The sequence below is a fragment of the Corylus avellana genome, chromosome 1 (genome assembly GCF_965113065.1).
Source record: "Corylus avellana chromosome 1, dhCorAvel1.hap1.2, whole genome shotgun sequence".
In the NCBI taxonomy this organism is placed as follows: domain Eukaryota; kingdom Viridiplantae; phylum Streptophyta; class Magnoliopsida; order Fagales; family Betulaceae; genus Corylus; species Corylus avellana.
The window spans coordinates 554,194-572,325 of NC_142490.1; the positions used below are offsets into that span (position 1 = coordinate 554,194).

The window sequence follows — 18,132 nt, forward strand, 5'->3', positions numbered from 1 at the left end:
TGGAGAAGCGGGAAGCTTCATCAGCCAAAGAAAGAAAGAACATGGAAAATGAGAGAGGCGGGAAACGAACCAGGGTACCGTTTGGTTGAGGTGAAATGACGATAATGCCCCTACTTGACAGCGTGGATCGAGCTTAGTTTGCCACTATAATACAAATACGGAAATAAAGTTTTTGAACAAAAAAAATGTATATTTTACGTCAGTATATTGAGATTGGACTACTTTTAATATATACGTACCTTTCTAGCCGGACATCCCCCTCCCTGAGTGTACTTTTTCATTCAGATTTTTTCATCAAATAAGAATCCCAAGTTCTCTCTACGACGATTTTAATGTTAATTTTATTCTCTTTGTTGTGGTTATTAAATTCTTTTTTAGTTGCAATAGACGTTTCTTTAAGCAATCTTTCCACTGAAGTAATACGTACCTCAAAATTCATCATTTTTTGCGGTTCCTTTTTTTTACTATGTAAAAAAGACTGAGTTTTTCTTTAAATTAGGTTAGAAAAAATTCTTTCAATTTAATTTATAAAAGTTGAAATAAATTTTATTAAAAATTCATGTACTTCAAAAACTCTCATTTTGGACCCTTAAACTTCCATTTTTGCTCACTTTAGACCCATCTGTTAGTTTTCAATGTTAAATGCCCATTATACCCCTACCCAGCGTACTTAAAATTTCGAAAATGCCCAAAACTACAGCACCCACCCCAGCCCAAAACGACACCGTTTTGGGCATTAAATTTTTTTTTTTTTTTTTTTTAACCCTGAACTTCCGGCCGATTTTGCAGATCCCCCTGTACTTCAAAAACTCTCATTTTGGACCCTTAAACTTCCATTTTCTCTCACTTTAGAGCCATCTGTTAGTTTTCAATGTTAAATGCCCATTATACCCCTACCCAGCCTACTTAAAATTTCGAAAATGCCCAAAACTACAGCACCCACCCTAGCCCAAAACGACACCGTTTTGGGCATTAATTTTTTTTTTTTAAAAAAAAAAAAAAGGGAAAAAGGGGGAGAAGGAGTAGCTGGAGCCACCCCGATATTACTCCTTCTTTTTTTTTTTTAATATTTTGCTTAAAAAAAAAAAAAATTAATGCCCAAAACGACGTCGTTTTGGGCTGTGTGAGTTGTAATTTTTAAGGATCCAAAACGGTGTAATTTTTACGAGGGGTATAATGGGTATAAAAAAGTCAAACCGTTAAATCTAACATTGAAAACTGACGGAAAGGTCCAAAGTGAGAGAAAATTAAAGTTTAAGGGTCTAAAATGAGAGTTTTTGAAGTTCAGGGGGTCTGCAAAATCGGCCGGAAGTTCAGGGGGTCTTAGTGAAGTTTCCCCTTTTTATTATATAGACGTGCAAAACGACGTAGTTTTGCACTTATATATATTCCTCTATTTTCTAACCCTAAACCTATTTCTCACTTCTCAGAAACTCAGCCTCCATCCTTGCATCTGCGGTTTTGCTCTCAACTCTCAAGCCAAAAGCTCTCTCTTCCTCCATATTGACACAATGCGTTGCAGCATAGGTAAACAAAAAAATCCATGCCTTTTTTTTTTTTTCCTTTGTACATATTCATATGACCCGGAAATATTTAGATCATTATTTTTATTTTGATCATACAATGGGGTTCTTTTGGATTTAGAGAATTTTCTTTATAATTATTTATTATTGATTTCTTCTTGTAGAAGATTATGAGTTTCTCTAGCTACATTTGGCAAGGGGAGGGCCAGCACTGTAGCTGGAACGGTACTGTTCCAGCTACAGTGCTGTCAGACACTAATATTGACTTTGCAATCTTTTTTTTTTTTTTTTTTTTTTGTTAAAAAAAAAAAACAAAGTATTAAAATTGAGTTGCTGCACGTGATTTTTTTTTTTTTTTTTTTTTTCAAAGCAAAAAAAAAAAAATAAAAAAAAATAAAATAAAATAAAATTATGGAGGAGAACGATGGGGTGGCTCCAGCCACCCCTTGGCCAAAATGGGGTGGTCCAGGCCGATCTGGGGGTGGCCGGACCACCCCCTTGGCGGGTGGCTGGAGCCACCCCATCATTCTCCCCCTATTTTTTTTTTTTTTTTTTATTTGCTTTGAAAAAAAAAATAAAAAAATAAAAAAAATCACGTGCGGCTAACTCGATTTTAATACTTTGATTTTAATTAAAAAAAATAAAAATAGCAAAGTCAAGGGTGCTGTCAGACAGCACTGTAGCTGGAACAGTACCGTTCCAGTTACAGTGCTGGACCTCCCCTTGCCAAACGAAGCTTCTGTTTCTTAGGAGTTTCGTGAAAAAGAGGTTTTAAGCTATAACGGAGAGAAAGAAAACTTCATCATTGAATGCAGTCTCATATATATTGTCATTATTGTGGTTCACATGGATTATAGTATTAACCTTAAAAAATGTTGACAAAATGTGCCAAATAAAAAAAGATTTGTCTCATTCATTTGGAGGATCAGATCGAAACAGCAAAAGCATGCCTATATCTCGTAGCCTGAAAACCGGAAAAGGGGAAAAAAAAAAACCAAAAACCAAAAACCAAAAACAAAAAAAAAAACGTCCAAAATGAGCAAAAAAATAAAATAAAATAAAAAATAAAGTGAGCCCAAAACCGGTCAAAAAAAAAAAAACTCAAAAAAAGACCCAAAAAATACGGTTAGTAAAAATTACTAATTACTTAAGCGATTGCAGTTAACGATTTTAACCGCAACCGCTATTTTAGCCCTACTTTCTGCTGCATTTGGCTGGACACCAACAAGCCAAGGGGCCACCCCTTTGCTTTTAATTTTTAATTTTTAGGTTTATTTTTATTATTTTTTTTAATTTTTAATTTTTAGCTTTTAATTATTAGTTTTTTTATATTTTTTAATTTCTAAATAGTTTTTTATTATTTTTAAAAAAATCCTATTTATTCACTTTTCAAAACTGCACCGTTTTTATCCAAACGGTGCAGTTTTGAAACTACCGCCTGATCCCTAAAAACCCTTCTACTCCTAGTTTTAAGTTCGTTCTGTCTCTCCCTCTCCCACCTCTCTCCCTCTGTTTCGTGGTGGCTTCTCTACGCTCATTAGTCGTTGGAAAGGTAAGCAAAAACCTTTGTTTTTCTGTCATGTTTTAGAGCTCGTTGTCAATTCTCCGAGGTTTCTAACGTTTTGTTTTCAGTTTGTGTGTTTCTGTTGCCCATATTTCCCTTATAATTTTGTTTATTTTATGTTTACTGTTTATTTCGAGTTATGGGATGTTCAATTTTGCTTTATCGAAGCTAAAGTTTGTGCCTTTATGGAGCGTAGTCATGTGAGAATGAAATTACTCAAAAAGTAGTACCCTTCTATTTGGGTTGCTAACAACCGTGGATTTGGATACCCAGAAGAATTGTAGAAGATTTCAAAGTTAAATCTCAATTTATGTCAGCTTGCACATTAATTCCTTAACAGGTATATACATATTGTACGGCAGTGAATATACTTGAACAAATTAAAAAAAGAAGTATGTGTGAAACTGTAGTTTTAGATGAGGAACTTCCAAAAGCTGTAAGACTAACCAAATGAGAAAGTTGGGTGGGTTTTGATTGCTAGAATTGGTATTTGTTCATATTCATCTAATTCTCAATGCGCTCACGAGTAGCCCATGTAATGTCCCAATCAGGCCATCCATCTGTTTGTCACTTCTGTATTCTGTATTGAACCCTAGTAGTGTAAAATTGACATTTAATTTTGCTCCTTAAACTTCCTTTGTATGTTGGCTGACGCAGCCGGCCTCTTCGCATTTGCATTGAATTAAGGAATCGAAGTTATTGTGAGTGACGGAAAAGGAAAAGGAGAAGATGGAGATAAACTTGGGAGGACTTGCTTTCGACATTGATTTCCATCCTTCGAAAGAACTCGTAACCACTGGGCTCATAAATGGGGAACTTCACCTCTACAGTTATGCTGCTAATGCCTTACCGCAGAGGCTGTTGAAAGTTCGCGCACACACCGGGTCTTGCAGAGCTGTTAGATTCATTGAAGGCGGAAGTGGTAATATAACATATGCCCTTTTTCTCTCATATGTATCTGTTTCTATGTATGGCCTAATGGAGTGAGTAATGAGAAACGTGGCATGTGTGTTAGCAATTGCAACTTGTTCTACGGACTGCTCAATTCTGACCACAGATGTGGAGACTAGATCACCCAAACTTCGTCTTGAAGATGCCCACGGGTGGGTGCTCTATATATTCTGCATTTTGTTATGTGCTACTTCGTTGGTCTTGCTAAGATGTATGTGTGCGCTGTTATATATTATGTGGCAGTGATGCAATCAATAGATTGATAAACTTGGACAAGACAACCATAGCCACGGGTGACGATGAAGGGTGTATCAAGGTGTGGGATACCAGGCAGCGTTCTTGCTGCAATTCTTTTGATGCTCATTGTGATTACATTTCTGATATCACTTTTTATTCTGAGGGCTCCAAAGTCAAACTCTTGGCAACTAGGTACTTGTCTCGCTCAATCACTCTCTCTTTTACTTTCTTCTTTTTCTTTTCAATGCCACTAGTATGTAAAACTCTAAACTAGTGTGTTCTCTTTTCAAGTGGAGATGGGACACTTTCTGTTTGCGATCTTCGAAAAAATAAAGTAAGCTGCTTTACAATTATGCTCTTGCTCAATCTATTTCCAAATTGTTGAATACGCACTGCTTAAATTACTTTGGATTAAACTTGTTCTTTGTTGATTTTACAGGTCCAAGCTCAGTCTGAGTTCTCTGAAGATGAGTTACTCTCCGTTGTTATCATGAAGGTAACTTTTCTTCTGTCTTTCAAGTGCTGCATTCTACTCAATTCTTTTCTTGTTGGACGATGGGTGTTTTGATCCAGTGCTGCATGGTATGCACAAATTTAGTGTTAAATGTTGAAAAACTGGGTTAATTTACTCTTCTTTGTCTTGCTTTTCTACCGGACATGTCTCTCAAGCTCTATATATGTCTTCCACAAAAGTCATGGGGAATGTGAATTGTCTTGATTATGGACGCAGTTAAATAGTAATTGTAAATAGCTCAAGGGGAATGAGGATCATTGGAATATAGACTCAACATATGGCATTTTAAGATATTAATTGCATACTCCTCATTATGTTTCATTTGCAGTGTCCTCCACAAGTCTTTCTTTTGGGCGGGGGGAATAAAAGGAAAAAAATGTTTATTTACAAACTGGATGACTTAGAAAGGAAAATCATATGATGGTTCAGATGATTTTAGTAGTTGATTCAAAAGAAAGAGATTGTTGAGATGTTTATTGTTTTTAATATTTACTTTATTTTTTCTATGCTGGTCAGAAAAATGGTCGGCAAGATGATTGGAAAGTCGTTTGTGGATCACAAACTGGAACTCTATTACTGTATTCATGGGGATGCTTCAAGGATTGCAGGTATATTATATTGAATCTCTCTGAAAGATGGATAAGTACCTCAATCTGTTAGAGATGAGAAAACTTTGTCTCTCTTTCTCCCTCCCAACTATTCACTTATCCCAAACAAAAAAAAACTATTCACTTTTTGGCCGGGTGACTCTTATTTTCAGTGATCGCTTTATTGGTCTCTCTCCGAACTCTATTGATGCATTGTTAAAGGTGAGTAGGTGTCACAACTATTTTAGCATCACTTTCTTTTCATCTTATCGAGGATATTGCTTTATTAAAACGTTTTAAATTCACTGTGTTAGCTTGACGAAGATACAATCATCACTGGATCCGAGAATGGACTCATCAGGTGAGAAGTTGTGCAGTATATGTCAAATTATCTTGTTCCACCTGTTTATAATAATTAATGTAATAGTTCAACTGTTTCACGCCTTCCCTAAAACTTTCATGTATTTTTCATTTAGCCTGGTAGGCATATTACCCAACAGAATCATTCAACCGATTGCGGAGCACTCAGAGTATCCCGTGGAGCGCCTTGGTAATATATGCTTCTTTCTCTTGTGAGATGCTAACCTTGGTGATATATGCTTCTTTTTCCTATGAAATAGTTAAATGAAGTAGTTAATAGGATTTTGTGATTTGTATTTTCTTTTACTAAGTAGTTATGGCGGTGGATCCATCAATGGTAGGCCTAATACTAGGATGTATGTTGCGCTCACAATTTTGTTGCACTGTATCTGCCACCTATAAAATTGTAAAATTTTGTTGATTATTTTTGAAAAACTGGTGAATAGTTACTTATCAAAAAAAAAAAACTGGTGAATAGTTTTTCCAATTACATTTCAGATTCTTTTGTGTAATTTGTAAATTATGTCATTGGAATCCTCTCCTTAATCTTAGATATTCTCATGCTGAGCTAATGAGCTTTGATCACCACTGGAAGTTATTTAAGCTGTGATTTTGCTTGGTATTGTAGCTTTTTCATACGATAGAAAGTTCCTTGGCAGTATAGCACATGATCAGATGCTGAAGGTGTGGATCTCTCTCTCTCTCTCTCTCTCTCTCTCTCTCTCTCTCTCTCTCTCTATATATATATATATATATATATATATATATATAAGTGGTGTAAGACCTGCAGAGAATTTGGTAAACATATTGAGCTTTGAAGTATTTCAAAAAAAAAAAAGAAGGGCTGTTCATTGAGCTTATATGAGGGCCCTGGTCAAATGGGTTCTCATCTGACCTAATGGTTCAGTGTGTTATGTTGCATTGTAGTTGTTGTACTATCTTAGGCAACAAAAAGTTTGTCAAAGTAATGTTAATTTTATTGCAAACTAGTTGCTTTAACATGCATGAATACATATTTGAAAGATGATGCTGTACGTTATTATAAGCTTCATATCAACTCTACTTTTTTGTTTCATGCAGCTATGGGATTTGCATGATATATTGCAAGGTTCTGGAAAACCTGTACCAAGTCAGCCTGCCAACGCAGACAGTGATAGTGATGAGATGAAAACGGAAACTAGTCTTCCAGAGAATAATAAAGGTATTCCTGGTCTCTTGCAGAATTTCATGTGATCAAATATATGCGACTTCTTTCACCTATTGAATGATAGTGTGTTAAGCAATATTGCTGGATGAGTGGCCTTACATATATTGCTTCAATGATTCTTTACATACTTCATTAGAAATTACTTTAACCAGATTTATTTTCAACAAATTCATTTAAAATATTATTCAAACACATCTCCTCAAGGATTTGATAAAATAAGATTTTCCTGAATAGTCATGTTCTAATCACTATTTAGGGGTGCAGGGGCCGGGGCTGGGGCTGCAGCCTAAAGCTTTGTACACTAGTATCCATAGTTGTATATAAAGCTCAATGAATCCCCATACAATGTGTTGGTTTTTCTGGCCACTGGTTAAATCAGTCAAGCTGGCTCAGATGTTCTTACATTTAGATATGGTTGCTTGGGTCACTGAGTGCATATGCATTTGTGACAGATTTAGAAGCAAACAATAAGTACGGTCATTCACTAGGAGTTAGGATTTGATTGTTCGATAAAAATTGTAAGCCACACGTGCTTTATAATTTGCAATTCAGGTTGCTGTATTTTTCATGCATCTGAACAGCTCTTAACTTTTTCCTAGTGCGTGTTTGGATGGTGGACATAGTTGAACCTGATAAATGACAATTTTGGCTTGTCTTTCAAATGCTATATAAATACTTTGGGCCACTTTTATCTCTTTTTGATCCTTTTTGCGTTTACGATGTGAAGTGTATTTGATTTATTGTTTCAATCTCTCAGGTACCAAGAGAAAAAGTGGAAATGTTTTTAGCAGTTCAAGCAGTTTTTATGCAGATTTGTAGGTGGATGGTGCCACAGACATTTTCTTATTCATTTCAAGTTCAATATATAAGAATTTTTACGGAAGATTTCTTTCAGAATCCCATTGTGGCCTTCAGTTCAGTTCGTATCCTGATGGCTGAGCAGTGTTTACCAAGACACTTTGGTTGATCTTTTATGAGAGGATTATGAAGTATTTAATTTTGGTGTATCCTTTTCTTTTTAAGTTTGTATGTGGGAGGATCTGAGAGTATTATCTTGTGTTTTATTATTATTATTTTTATGTTTTTCTGCTTTTTGCCTCCCACATAATCCTCTGAGATAATATACTGGCAGAAATTGTTCTGAGATAATACCATATTATGTAAAATTCTCATTTTTGATTCTTAATATTTTGGCACTGGCTCAAGATCATCCTCTCCACCCGTCTCCCTAGCCATCAACCAAGAAGACATCCATACCTTGAGCATCTCAATATCTGGCGATCTTCTTCCAAAGCTGACAAACTGGAACCCCGGTGTCCCCCCCACCCCGCAAAAAGAAAAAACAATTTTGTTAGAAAGAATTTTTTTAGGTGTTTGACTGTTTTCTTCTCTCAAAATAATTTTCGTGTCAGTACCCCTTAATTAAATTCCTAATTCTATACCTGTAAGAGGAAATTAGATTTGGGGAAGGAAAGGAAAGGGAACGGCGGCGACATAAGAGGGTGAAGGGGTGCAAGAGAAGGTAGTAGAGATGGGTGAGAGGGTGGTGCGATGGAAAGGACTAAGGAGGCTAGATTTATGGAATTGGAGGTTAAATATGAGGGACTAAAAAGTCTTTAAAAAAAAACTGGGGCAAAAGTAGAGACGGGTGGCAGAGGGGAGAGACAGAGAGGGTAGCCGAGCTTGGAGAAGGGGGAAGAGGGGTTAAAGGGGACAATTAAGTTGCTATTTACTATAGCACAAAAGGTGTTTTTGTTAGCGTGAAGTTAATTTACTGGAGGAGAAAGAGTGATCATGTTAGCCTATTTAGCTAATGTACGCGAGACTTCGATTCCATACCTTAATCTAGTTATCCAGAGAAGCAGAAAACACTTCGTTAAGGGAGAGGGAGAGAAAAAAGTAGGTATAGTAGTTCAAAGTGAAGAATTGTATAAGGTTGCCTTGTGGTTGTGGCATGATACCAATTCCCCAAGCCGAGTTGATTGCCATTGAAACTTGAAAGGGCTCATCAACCCACCTTGTGTGAAATATCTCAAGACCGTTTGGCAACCAACTCTTTTTCCTTTCCTTTTTCCTCTTAAGAAAAAAAAAAAGGAAAGGGTCAAACTCCTTTCTCCACCTTAACCAATTCTTATTACTATTCCAAAACAATAAAAAAAACAAAACAAAACAAAAAATAGAATAGTTAGCCAAACACACCCTATAGATCAGGCAGCCCTCATAGGCAGCAGAGCCTACTTGCCCTGAGCAAATAGGCTCTAAACCACAGACTGCCCAGGGCAAGTGGGTCTGACCTCTTCGTCTTCCTCGTTTCCACAAAATTCAGACAATCACTAAGCGACAACAGAACAAGTACAACAAAGAACCAAAAATTGGCATTGCAGAAGTACGAATCACCAGCTGGTGAGTATAATTTGTCATTAAAAAAAAAAAGGAAGAAAATGATAACAATTATAACAAAAATGTCATAAATTCCAATGTAGTCGATAAATGTGGCAAACAATTCATATCATCACAAGTCGCATCTTAACATTAAGAATGTACAAGAAACTCGGGCCTGCCAGACCCCTTGAGAGAGAGGGAAGTCCAATTTTGATAACCTACACCAATTTTATAGCTCTTGCTGACATAATTTGGATATAATTCAGACTTATTTGTACCCAAGATGAGTGCTTGAATACAACTGAGGCCCTATGCGACCAATCTCAGAACTCAAAATGGCAGACGCTAATCAGATAAAAAGGGATAATAACTATACGAAACTACTGGCCCAAGTTCCCCAAAAGTCGCTCCACCGCAGCATGAACATTACCTGCAGTGGCAATCAAGGCCCGTATATTCTCTTGTGTGTCAAAGAAACCCATTTCTTGAAGCTGCGACAGCTGAGTAGCATAGAGTTCTTCTGGCGGCACTGGAAAGATAAACAGAAAGATCCAACGCAAATGGAAGTAAATAAAGATATCCATCAAGGAAAGAATAAAGAAGAAAAGAGAAAGAAGAGTATAGTAACCATTAGATCTATTAGGAACAGCCAGGCTGCCAGCCCCGAGTCCACCAAACATGTTCATCAACATCTCCAACCCAGTGTTGTTCAATGGTCCTGCTATTATGAGGACATTAACAGACCACCCATAGCAAAAGCGATTACATAAATTGTGGGGAAGAGAAAAAAAATTGCCATATCATACAGCAACAGAACTTCCTAAAGCAGAACTTTACAACACGATGGGTTTGATAATCCTTAAGGAAATGACGACAATAAAACCAACTACCTCCATTTATAGCCACAAAAACAATCTTAACAAATTCCTTGTTATAGAATTGAAATAGAACTCTCTACTGACTCAGAATTTAACATTCAGAAACATTTAGCTCTAAGAGGTACCCCGTATAACTCAGGAAACCCAATTGTATAGGCAGATGACCAACTGATGTGATAATGTAGCTATATTTTGGAGGTTCCTCAGAGGGACCGATAATTTGAGGACATTCCCACACACGCACTATACTCCTAGAGTTACCGATCATATTATCATACTAATAGAAGACTGGCCAAAGAAGCCACAGAAGTTCAAAGATTCACTTGCATACCTGTACCTCCTCCAGTCTGACCCTGTTCCCTGCAAAATGCAACAAATCAATAGAAAACTAAGAGCAGAAATCAATTATTATAACTAATCGAACAAAGCAATACATTAACTATCATATTGCATTTTTTAAAGGAAAGAATCTTTGAGTTTGGAGAGGTCCCCAGTTTGTCTAGTATGGAGCATTTAGAAAAAGAAAACACTAAAACTATACTTCCGGTCTTTGAAATTTGGGGTAATTTCTAGTTTAGTCCCTAGAATTCAAAGACTTCTAATTTCATCTTTAAAACTTTTAATTTTGAGCAATGTACTCTATTTTTCCAATTAATGACACCATTACAAAAATTGATCATGTGGCAAACATTGAGAAAAGCCACATTTGCTCAAAATAAAAATTCTCTAGCGAAGTTGGGACTTTGTAAAATCTAAGGATAAAATTAGGAATCTACCAGGGAGCAGGTAGGAACTCAGTCTAGTGGGGTTGAGTTAGACTGGAATTTTTTTTTGAGGGAGCCACCATTGATAAAATGACAAAAATGTCCCTAAAATTTTTGTTTTCCCAAATTTTTGGAAATATATAGTCTAGCCAAATTTTAGCTGTTCATACTCTTATGGCTTTAAGGCATGGCTTCTTCTACTTTGCATCTTTTCAAAATTTCTTAGATACCCATTGTTGATCTTCCTTTTAGGAGTTCCCACTTATAAACTTTGTGCTTACCTGTTGCACCTACTTTTGGCACTTTTTTTTTAGTGTTCTTACTGATCAACAAAAGAAAACGAGCAATGTCATCACTTACTGTGTTGACTGCTGCTGACCAAGCCGAGACAGAAGAGCTTGTTGAAAAGTCAACAGTTGCTGCACGAGAGGGTAGAGAGAGAGAATAAAAAGCAAACAAAAATCAATGAGCGGGCTTCCGCTTCTCACCATAGAGAACTTATACTTCAGAATTAATGAAGCAGATAAACAGGCACTACTTCCCAAGCCAGCCAGCACTCATGCAATGCGAGTCTAGTTACTGTTAGTAAACAACTAGCAGAAATTTCAAAATACTCAATTGCATGCCAGAATTATAAATTAATGTCTCTACATGAACATATGAAAATGTGAATGTGGAAATGGATGGGAATGCGTCATTGTGCATGCATGTGGGTGGGGGTGAGGGTGTCAAGAGAGAGAGCAGCTGAAAAACTTTAATATGTACCTGCATTGTATCAGGAGAAGTCAACTGGCGAAGAACTTCTGGGTTCTGCATCATTTCCCTAAGTTGAGAATTGGAATCAAGGAAACTGCGCATCTGGGGATTGAGAGCAATAATCTGAAAATTGAGTGATGTTAGAGAAACAAGGTCACCTGAAGCACAACTAATACTGAATGACATGGTGAAGCAAACAATATATCATTTGGTGCTGATCTAGCGAGATCCTGAATAGTAGAATAATAACTAAATACCTGATTCATATATTGAGGGTTGGAAAGGATGCTTTGCATCATCTGCGAAATAGCTGGATTTTGCATCAACTGATTGACTGAAGAAGCATCCGGCATTGTACCAAGCATGCCTTCAAGCCCCGGAAGACCAAGCCCACCTAAGCCAGCAGGTGCCTGTGCCCTAGCATCCCCAATAGGAGTTGACCTCGTGGTGTTTGTTTGGGCAGCTCCAGCTGCTAGATTCACATTATTGTGTTACCTATTTATTGGTATTCAATATATTTGAACGCTAGAAAACAAAATCGGTACAAATAAATCTCATTTTGGGTCAGCTGAAGAAAAACATTAGAGTACTTTCAGAAACATTTATAGATGATTCTAAATGGGCATCTCACTAAATCACTAAGAAATTAAATACCATGTTACAAAGCACATATGCAACTTCTTCATATATTGGTACCATAATTTGTCAAGGGGATAATTCAAGACAACAAATTAAATATAAGGGATTAAGGCCGAAGTTTATAGCTTTCTGAAAAAGTTACAAACATGTCTCTTTCTGCCATTTGTAGATTAGTTAAGCTTAACATCTGTATTGCAATATTACTATCAGAAGGACGAGACCATAAAGGTTCAATCTTATATGCTTCAAAACCAAAACTTCCCCAATAATAAGTTTTTAGAGCTGCACTACTTCAATACCAGAGTATCATGAAGAAGAAAAAAGAGTGAAATCTTACTGGCAGTAGCTGTCCAAGGATTTGGAAGTGGGTTAGTATTGGGAGCGGGAGAACCAGCAGCCGTCTCAGAACCAGCGGTTGGTGATGTACTTGATGGATTTATGGCCTGGTCCCCACCTTGGGTCCCCAAAAGAGCTGCAAATGGGTTTGCATTATCGTTTCCGGTATTCCCAGCCATTGTCGTTGCATTCAGGAATGGCTCTTGAACATTTTCATACATGCGCCTCAGCATATTGAATCCCTCAGGAGAAGATTCAATATTGCTCATTGCTCTGTCAGTGTTGCGCATCATCTCACGCATGAGCTCTGGGTTTCTTGCAGCTTCAAGTGTCTGACGGAGAGTGCTGGGATCATTAAGTACATGTGCTAGCTCAGGGTTTTGATCAATGATTTCACGCATTTGAGGATTACTCATAATCAAGTTCCGCATTATATCGGGGTTATTCATTAGGTTTTGAACAACAGGCATATTCATTATTTCTCTCATTATGTTTGGGTTCCGAGTCAGCTGTTGTTGCACCTGTTCAAAATCTGGAAACCCAGCTCCAAACAAACCACCAGCACCACCAGCACCACCATCCATCCCATTAATACCGAGTCCAGGAAATAGTGAAGCTCCAAAACCAGCTCCTCCCATTGCCTCACCTTCATTTGAACCAACACTTCTAGTATTACTTTGAGTGGTAGTTGGACCTCCCGGATTGGTTCCACCAGCAGCATTGGCTGGTGCAGCAGCTGGTGCAAAACCACGAACTAAGTGGACAGTATGATCTGCCTCCAAGCCTATAAACCACAAACAAAAAAGATGGTCAATTCAACAAAGATCTCAAGAGTAAAACTCTTGAAAATGGACAGTTGTACCCTTTAGTCTTTAACCAAGGTTCCATGACTTCCTATCTTTCCATCTCTAGTTCAATAGATAAAATATACAAATTCTCTGTGCTGGCTACAATCAAGTATTTCATATATAAGACCTGCAATAAAACTCTTGAAAATGGACAGTTGTACCCTTTAGTCTTTAACCAAGGTTCCATGACTTCCTATCTTTCCATCTCTATTCAACAGATAAAATATACAAATTCTCTGTGCTGGCTACAATCAAGTATTTCATATATAAGACCTGCGATTTACCCAAAAAAATTAAGCAATCTAAACTAGCAAGGCTTATAAGCAAATAAATCAAGCAGGTTTCCCACACTAATCCTACAATCTATACAATTTTCCAAAAAAAAAAAAATCAGAAATGTATCATTTGGCCCTTTTGTTTTTTACCAAGCGATTACAAGGAAATCCAACAAAAGCCCATTTCCCCATATAATTTCAGACCGGTTGCCTCCTTTAGGATTCACAGTAATTCAATCCTCGGTTTAGGTCGTTTTAGCCAGGGCATAAACCCCTCATATCAATAAGACCCCACCATGCCTGCTAGATAACCATTACATATACTTTCTGAAATAACATTATATACATTCTCAATCCAAATAACAATAACACTCCCTAACGAGATCTCCAGACTAGTGCCTCCAGAAATCATAAAATATCGCATTGAAGTAATGAAAACGCTTCTCTATATGTGTATGTGATTGCTTCCTGCTCAAGTTTTCTATAAATGGAGAATATCCCCTAAACCTTTCTCTGGTAACCTAATATGAGAACAAAACTTGATACCCAAGAAGCAATTCACTGCTATTCCTCAGAATTCGATCAGCCAGCAAACGCCCAAAATCATCATCGTATTCAACAAACTAAATCATGCATTCTTCATAAACCATAAATAATAATAAGATCGATCAGAAACGGAGAAACGGATACGTACCGTAGCTTTGAAGGGTCTGATCGTCCTTGAGGATCCGACCCTTGTAAATCAGCCTCTGTTGATCTGACGGTATATCGCACTTCTGGGCCAAAGCGTCCTTGAACGATCCGACGGTGGAGTCCAGCCCAATCTGGACGGAAAACTTCGAGCCGTTGGAGCACCGCACGTTGACGGTGACTCCCTCTCGACCGCTGGATTCGGTTCCCTCCTCCGCAGCTCCATCACCCCCCATAGTCTCCCACCCCCTCTTTAAATTAAGGAAAAAAAAAACAAAAAAGAATTAAAAAAAAAAAAACGAAAATTATAGATCGACGATGAACAAGGTATTGGAAACCCTAACCCTAGAAAATTGTGAACTAGATGAAGGAGAGAGATTTAATAGCTACGAGAGAGAGGTGTTTGTACGGAGAAAATGCAGAAATAGAGAAAAAAAGAACGGAAAAAATTTGAGGTGAACAAAACTATTATATACTTGTAACAAGGGAGGGGAATCGGAGGTGACTTATAGCCCACCCAAGCCGGGAAAGCATAAAGCGGGTGCGAATCTTAAGGCCCACGAGCCGAGCCGCGAGCCTGTCTGTCTCAAAACTCTCCAGGTTGGATGGGGGGGTTGAGTTAATTAGGAATCCAACCGCGATCTTTTTTTGACACGTGTAATCCCTTTTTTTCTTTTTCCTTCTCGTTTTCATCTCTCTTCGTTCTATTTTCATGCCACGACCTTTGACAAATTGCCTCCCAGTCCCAAAGAAAAATAAAAAAAGGATTTTTTTTTTTTTTTTTTTTTTTAAGACCAATTATAATATTTATTTTACCCCATGGGTTAGTCTACACTGTGATATAAAAAAATTGAATGATAAATTTGTAAAAATATAAATACATATTTGTATTAAATATCAAATAATGTGTGAACCTTATCAATGCTTTGACATTTATACCTACGGAATTAGTTTATGGGATTGGATTTTTGGGATTCACTTACCCATTTGAATAAGCTCGATGAATTGAATACCACCACAATCCTAATATATTTTTTTTTTTTTAATTTAAGATAATTTTATACTCGTATATTAAAAACTTGAATGACAAAAAAAAAAAAAAAAACTTTGAACAAACGGTTTAGCTACAAAATTGGGAAGTGCCCGGGAGTCAAATAAATTAATCCAGAAAAATTTTCAAACTGACGTGCAGACAAAAAAGAGGAAATTACATTTTTTAATTTAAAAGCCCTTAGCATGTCAGTTTAAAAATTTTCATTTGTTTAGCTCCCTAACACTTCTTCACAAAATTAGTGTTTAATAGTTTAGTATAGTCAATTATATATGCATCAAATTATAAGCTTTTGAAGGTATAATATAAAGTTGTATATCATTTTGCTTTGATTATACATATGGTCAATATTAAAGGACATGCATTTCTTACAATTAGGTTATTGGAATTCTTTCAATTCATATTCTAAAAATATTATGTATTCTTTTTTCTTTTTAAACAAATTGTATTATTTATTGATAAAACATTAATTAAACTGGGACAGATTGTTCCTTATATACAACATCATAAATACAATTTGGAATTTTTTTCATCTCAAACGCTATTTATAACACACAAAATAACCTCTCTAACTATAGCATGAGCAAATGTGTTAACATCCTTTCTAACACGGTTAATCCTCAAAGATCTCAATTGTCACAACCCCGCTTGATTCCATCCATTTAAATGGCCAAATTTTCCTCTAACTTTTACCCGAGGCTTTAAACATGTAAAAAGTACATGAATTTTTGTTTAAAAAAATTAAAAATGTATATGCTTCTCTTTACTAAGAAATACATAACAATTTATAAAAAGATTAAATTTAACAAGATGTTTTATAATTAAATTTGTAGAAAACCTATGTCAAATATTAAATGAGTTTGTTAAAATTTTAACAGCTCACGTCTTTTAATGTACAAAGTTATAAACTCAAAGAGGTTTGATACGGACACAATACAAACTCAACTCATTACCAACTTCTCTCTTACGTGTAAAAAAATTTAAAATTTTAAACCAAACAAATTATTTTTTTTCCCAAATTTTTAGAATCCCAAAATCCTCTCTCAATTTTTTTTTTAGATGACACGTATGAGAGAAGTTGGATTTGTGTTGTGACCTTAACATTTTCCCCACTCAAATGGGTTTATAGTAAAGACACAATTTTTTTTAAAAAAAAAAAATTGGTTCGAAGGAAATTTTATTTTAACTTAGTTTTATAAGTGACAAGTGTCCTTCAATATTTTTTTGTTTTTAAAAAATTAATGTTTGGGGTTTATAAATTAGTGAAATTATAATAAATTATTGTTAAAATATTAAAGAAAACATGTGAGATATGACACTTGTCACTTGTTAAACTAAGTTTATAGAAAATTTATGCCCAATTTTTTTTGGAAATGATAACCCAAATGATAGCTCATAGCTTCCTCTATAGTCTAAACTGAATTGACCCGAACCAATTGAAACTCTATGTCAAAGATTGAGATCTCTCAATTTGCAATCAGTCAAGTAATCTCAATGTTATAAATTTTTTTTTTTTTTTTTTTTAAAAAAAAAAGTAATCTCAATGTGCCAAAAGAGAGGAAAAATGAGTTAGAGAAATTAAGGTCAACTGCCTAAAATAAGATAAAGGATGGTTTTTTTGTTTTTGTTTTTTTATGTACATACAAAGGAAGGGGAATAAAGATTTAAACTAGTAATATCTGCTTTATGAAATGTGGTTTTTAGCCGATTGAGCTATTATTTGGAAACTATAAGGATGGTTAGATTGCTGTCAAAACAAGTTTTTGGAGGTGATACAACCACTTTTGACATATTTTTATCTCAATATATTGGGATATTAATAATTTTTGATAGTTTAGGAAGAGATTATTATAATTGAAAGTTCGTAAAGAATACTATAATTGTGTAGTAGGTGAAAGGGTAGGTGCACTTTACCATATATATATTTTTTTAAGTGGTCGACATTAAAAATTATATTAACTGTAATAAATAAGTGAAAACAATAATATTGTAAAAAAAAAAAAGGAGTGGAGGTGGTTCAATCGGGTGAAGATCATGCCTTATGAAACGAAAGTCACTAGTTTGAATCTCTTTCCCTTCTTGTGTGAACATTTAAAAATAATAGGGTAAAGTCCACATACCCCCCTCAAACTACCACCCAATTGACAATGTCCCCCTCAAACTTTCAATTGTGACAATGTCCCATTTAAACTACCAAAATATTGTCAATGTTCCCCCTAAGACTAGCAATAAGACAAAAATACCCTTATAAATTTCTCAATAAGACAAAAATACCCCTATAAATAAAAAAAATGATTTTTTTTTTAAAAACGAAAAATTTTAATTTAAAGATAATATTAAAAAAAAAACCATTTTTTTTAAACAAAAATTTTTAATTTTTTTTTATAACGGAAATTTTTATTTTTATTTTTTTTTAAAAAACTATATTTTTTTATTTAGTTTTAAAAAAACAAAAAATTTCATTTTATTAAACGAAAATTTTATTTTTTTTAAACTTAAATTTTTATTTAAATAAAATGATAAAACAAAAATTTAAATTTTTTTTTTTAAAAAAAAAACGAAAATTTTCA

General features: G+C 35.4%; 2 protein-coding genes across 6 annotated transcripts; one reads left to right on the forward strand and one right to left on the reverse strand.

The window, feature by feature from the left end:
• The first annotated feature begins 2,996 nt into the window (after window positions 1-2,996).
• WDR55 (transducin family protein / WD-40 repeat family protein) lies at window positions 2,997-8,129 on the forward strand. Of its 2 annotated transcripts, none has more exons than XM_088512329.1 (13): window positions 2,997-3,075; window positions 3,775-4,009; window positions 4,103-4,190; window positions 4,282-4,467; window positions 4,567-4,609; window positions 4,715-4,771; window positions 5,306-5,397; window positions 5,550-5,598; window positions 5,691-5,737; window positions 5,853-5,926; window positions 6,365-6,420; window positions 6,817-6,937; window positions 7,701-8,129. In XM_088512329.1, the coding sequence occupies exons 2-13, from the start codon at window positions 3,817-3,819 to the stop codon at window positions 7,760-7,762; spliced, it is 1,068 nt and encodes a 355-aa protein (XP_088368455.1). In that variant the 5' UTR covers window positions 2,997-3,075; window positions 3,775-3,816; the 3' UTR covers window positions 7,763-8,129. The 2 variants fall into 2 exon arrangements, with proteins under 2 accessions (XP_088368455.1, XP_088368454.1); XM_088512328.1 differs by having other exon boundaries at window positions 3,007-3,075; window positions 3,745-4,009.
• Window positions 8,130-9,385: 1,256 nt separating this feature from the next.
• LOC132170400 (ubiquitin domain-containing protein DSK2b) lies at window positions 9,386-15,025 on the reverse strand. Of its 4 annotated transcripts, none has more exons than XM_059581379.2 (8): window positions 14,516-15,025; window positions 12,700-13,482; window positions 11,981-12,192; window positions 11,733-11,846; window positions 11,328-11,386; window positions 10,535-10,563; window positions 9,954-10,046; window positions 9,386-9,854 (listed from the first exon to the last, which is right to left on the reverse strand). In XM_059581379.2, exons 1-8 carry the CDS (start codon window positions 14,745-14,747, stop codon window positions 9,706-9,708), a joined length of 1,671 nt encoding a protein of 556 aa, XP_059437362.2. In that variant the 5' UTR covers window positions 14,748-15,025; the 3' UTR covers window positions 9,386-9,705. The 4 variants fall into 4 exon arrangements, with proteins under 4 accessions (XP_059437362.2, XP_059437360.2, XP_059437363.2 ...); XM_059581377.2 differs by having other exon boundaries at window positions 11,981-12,195; window positions 14,516-15,024; XM_059581380.2 differs by having other exon boundaries at window positions 9,954-10,043; window positions 14,516-15,022.
• Window positions 15,026-18,132: the final 3,107 nt, after the last annotated feature.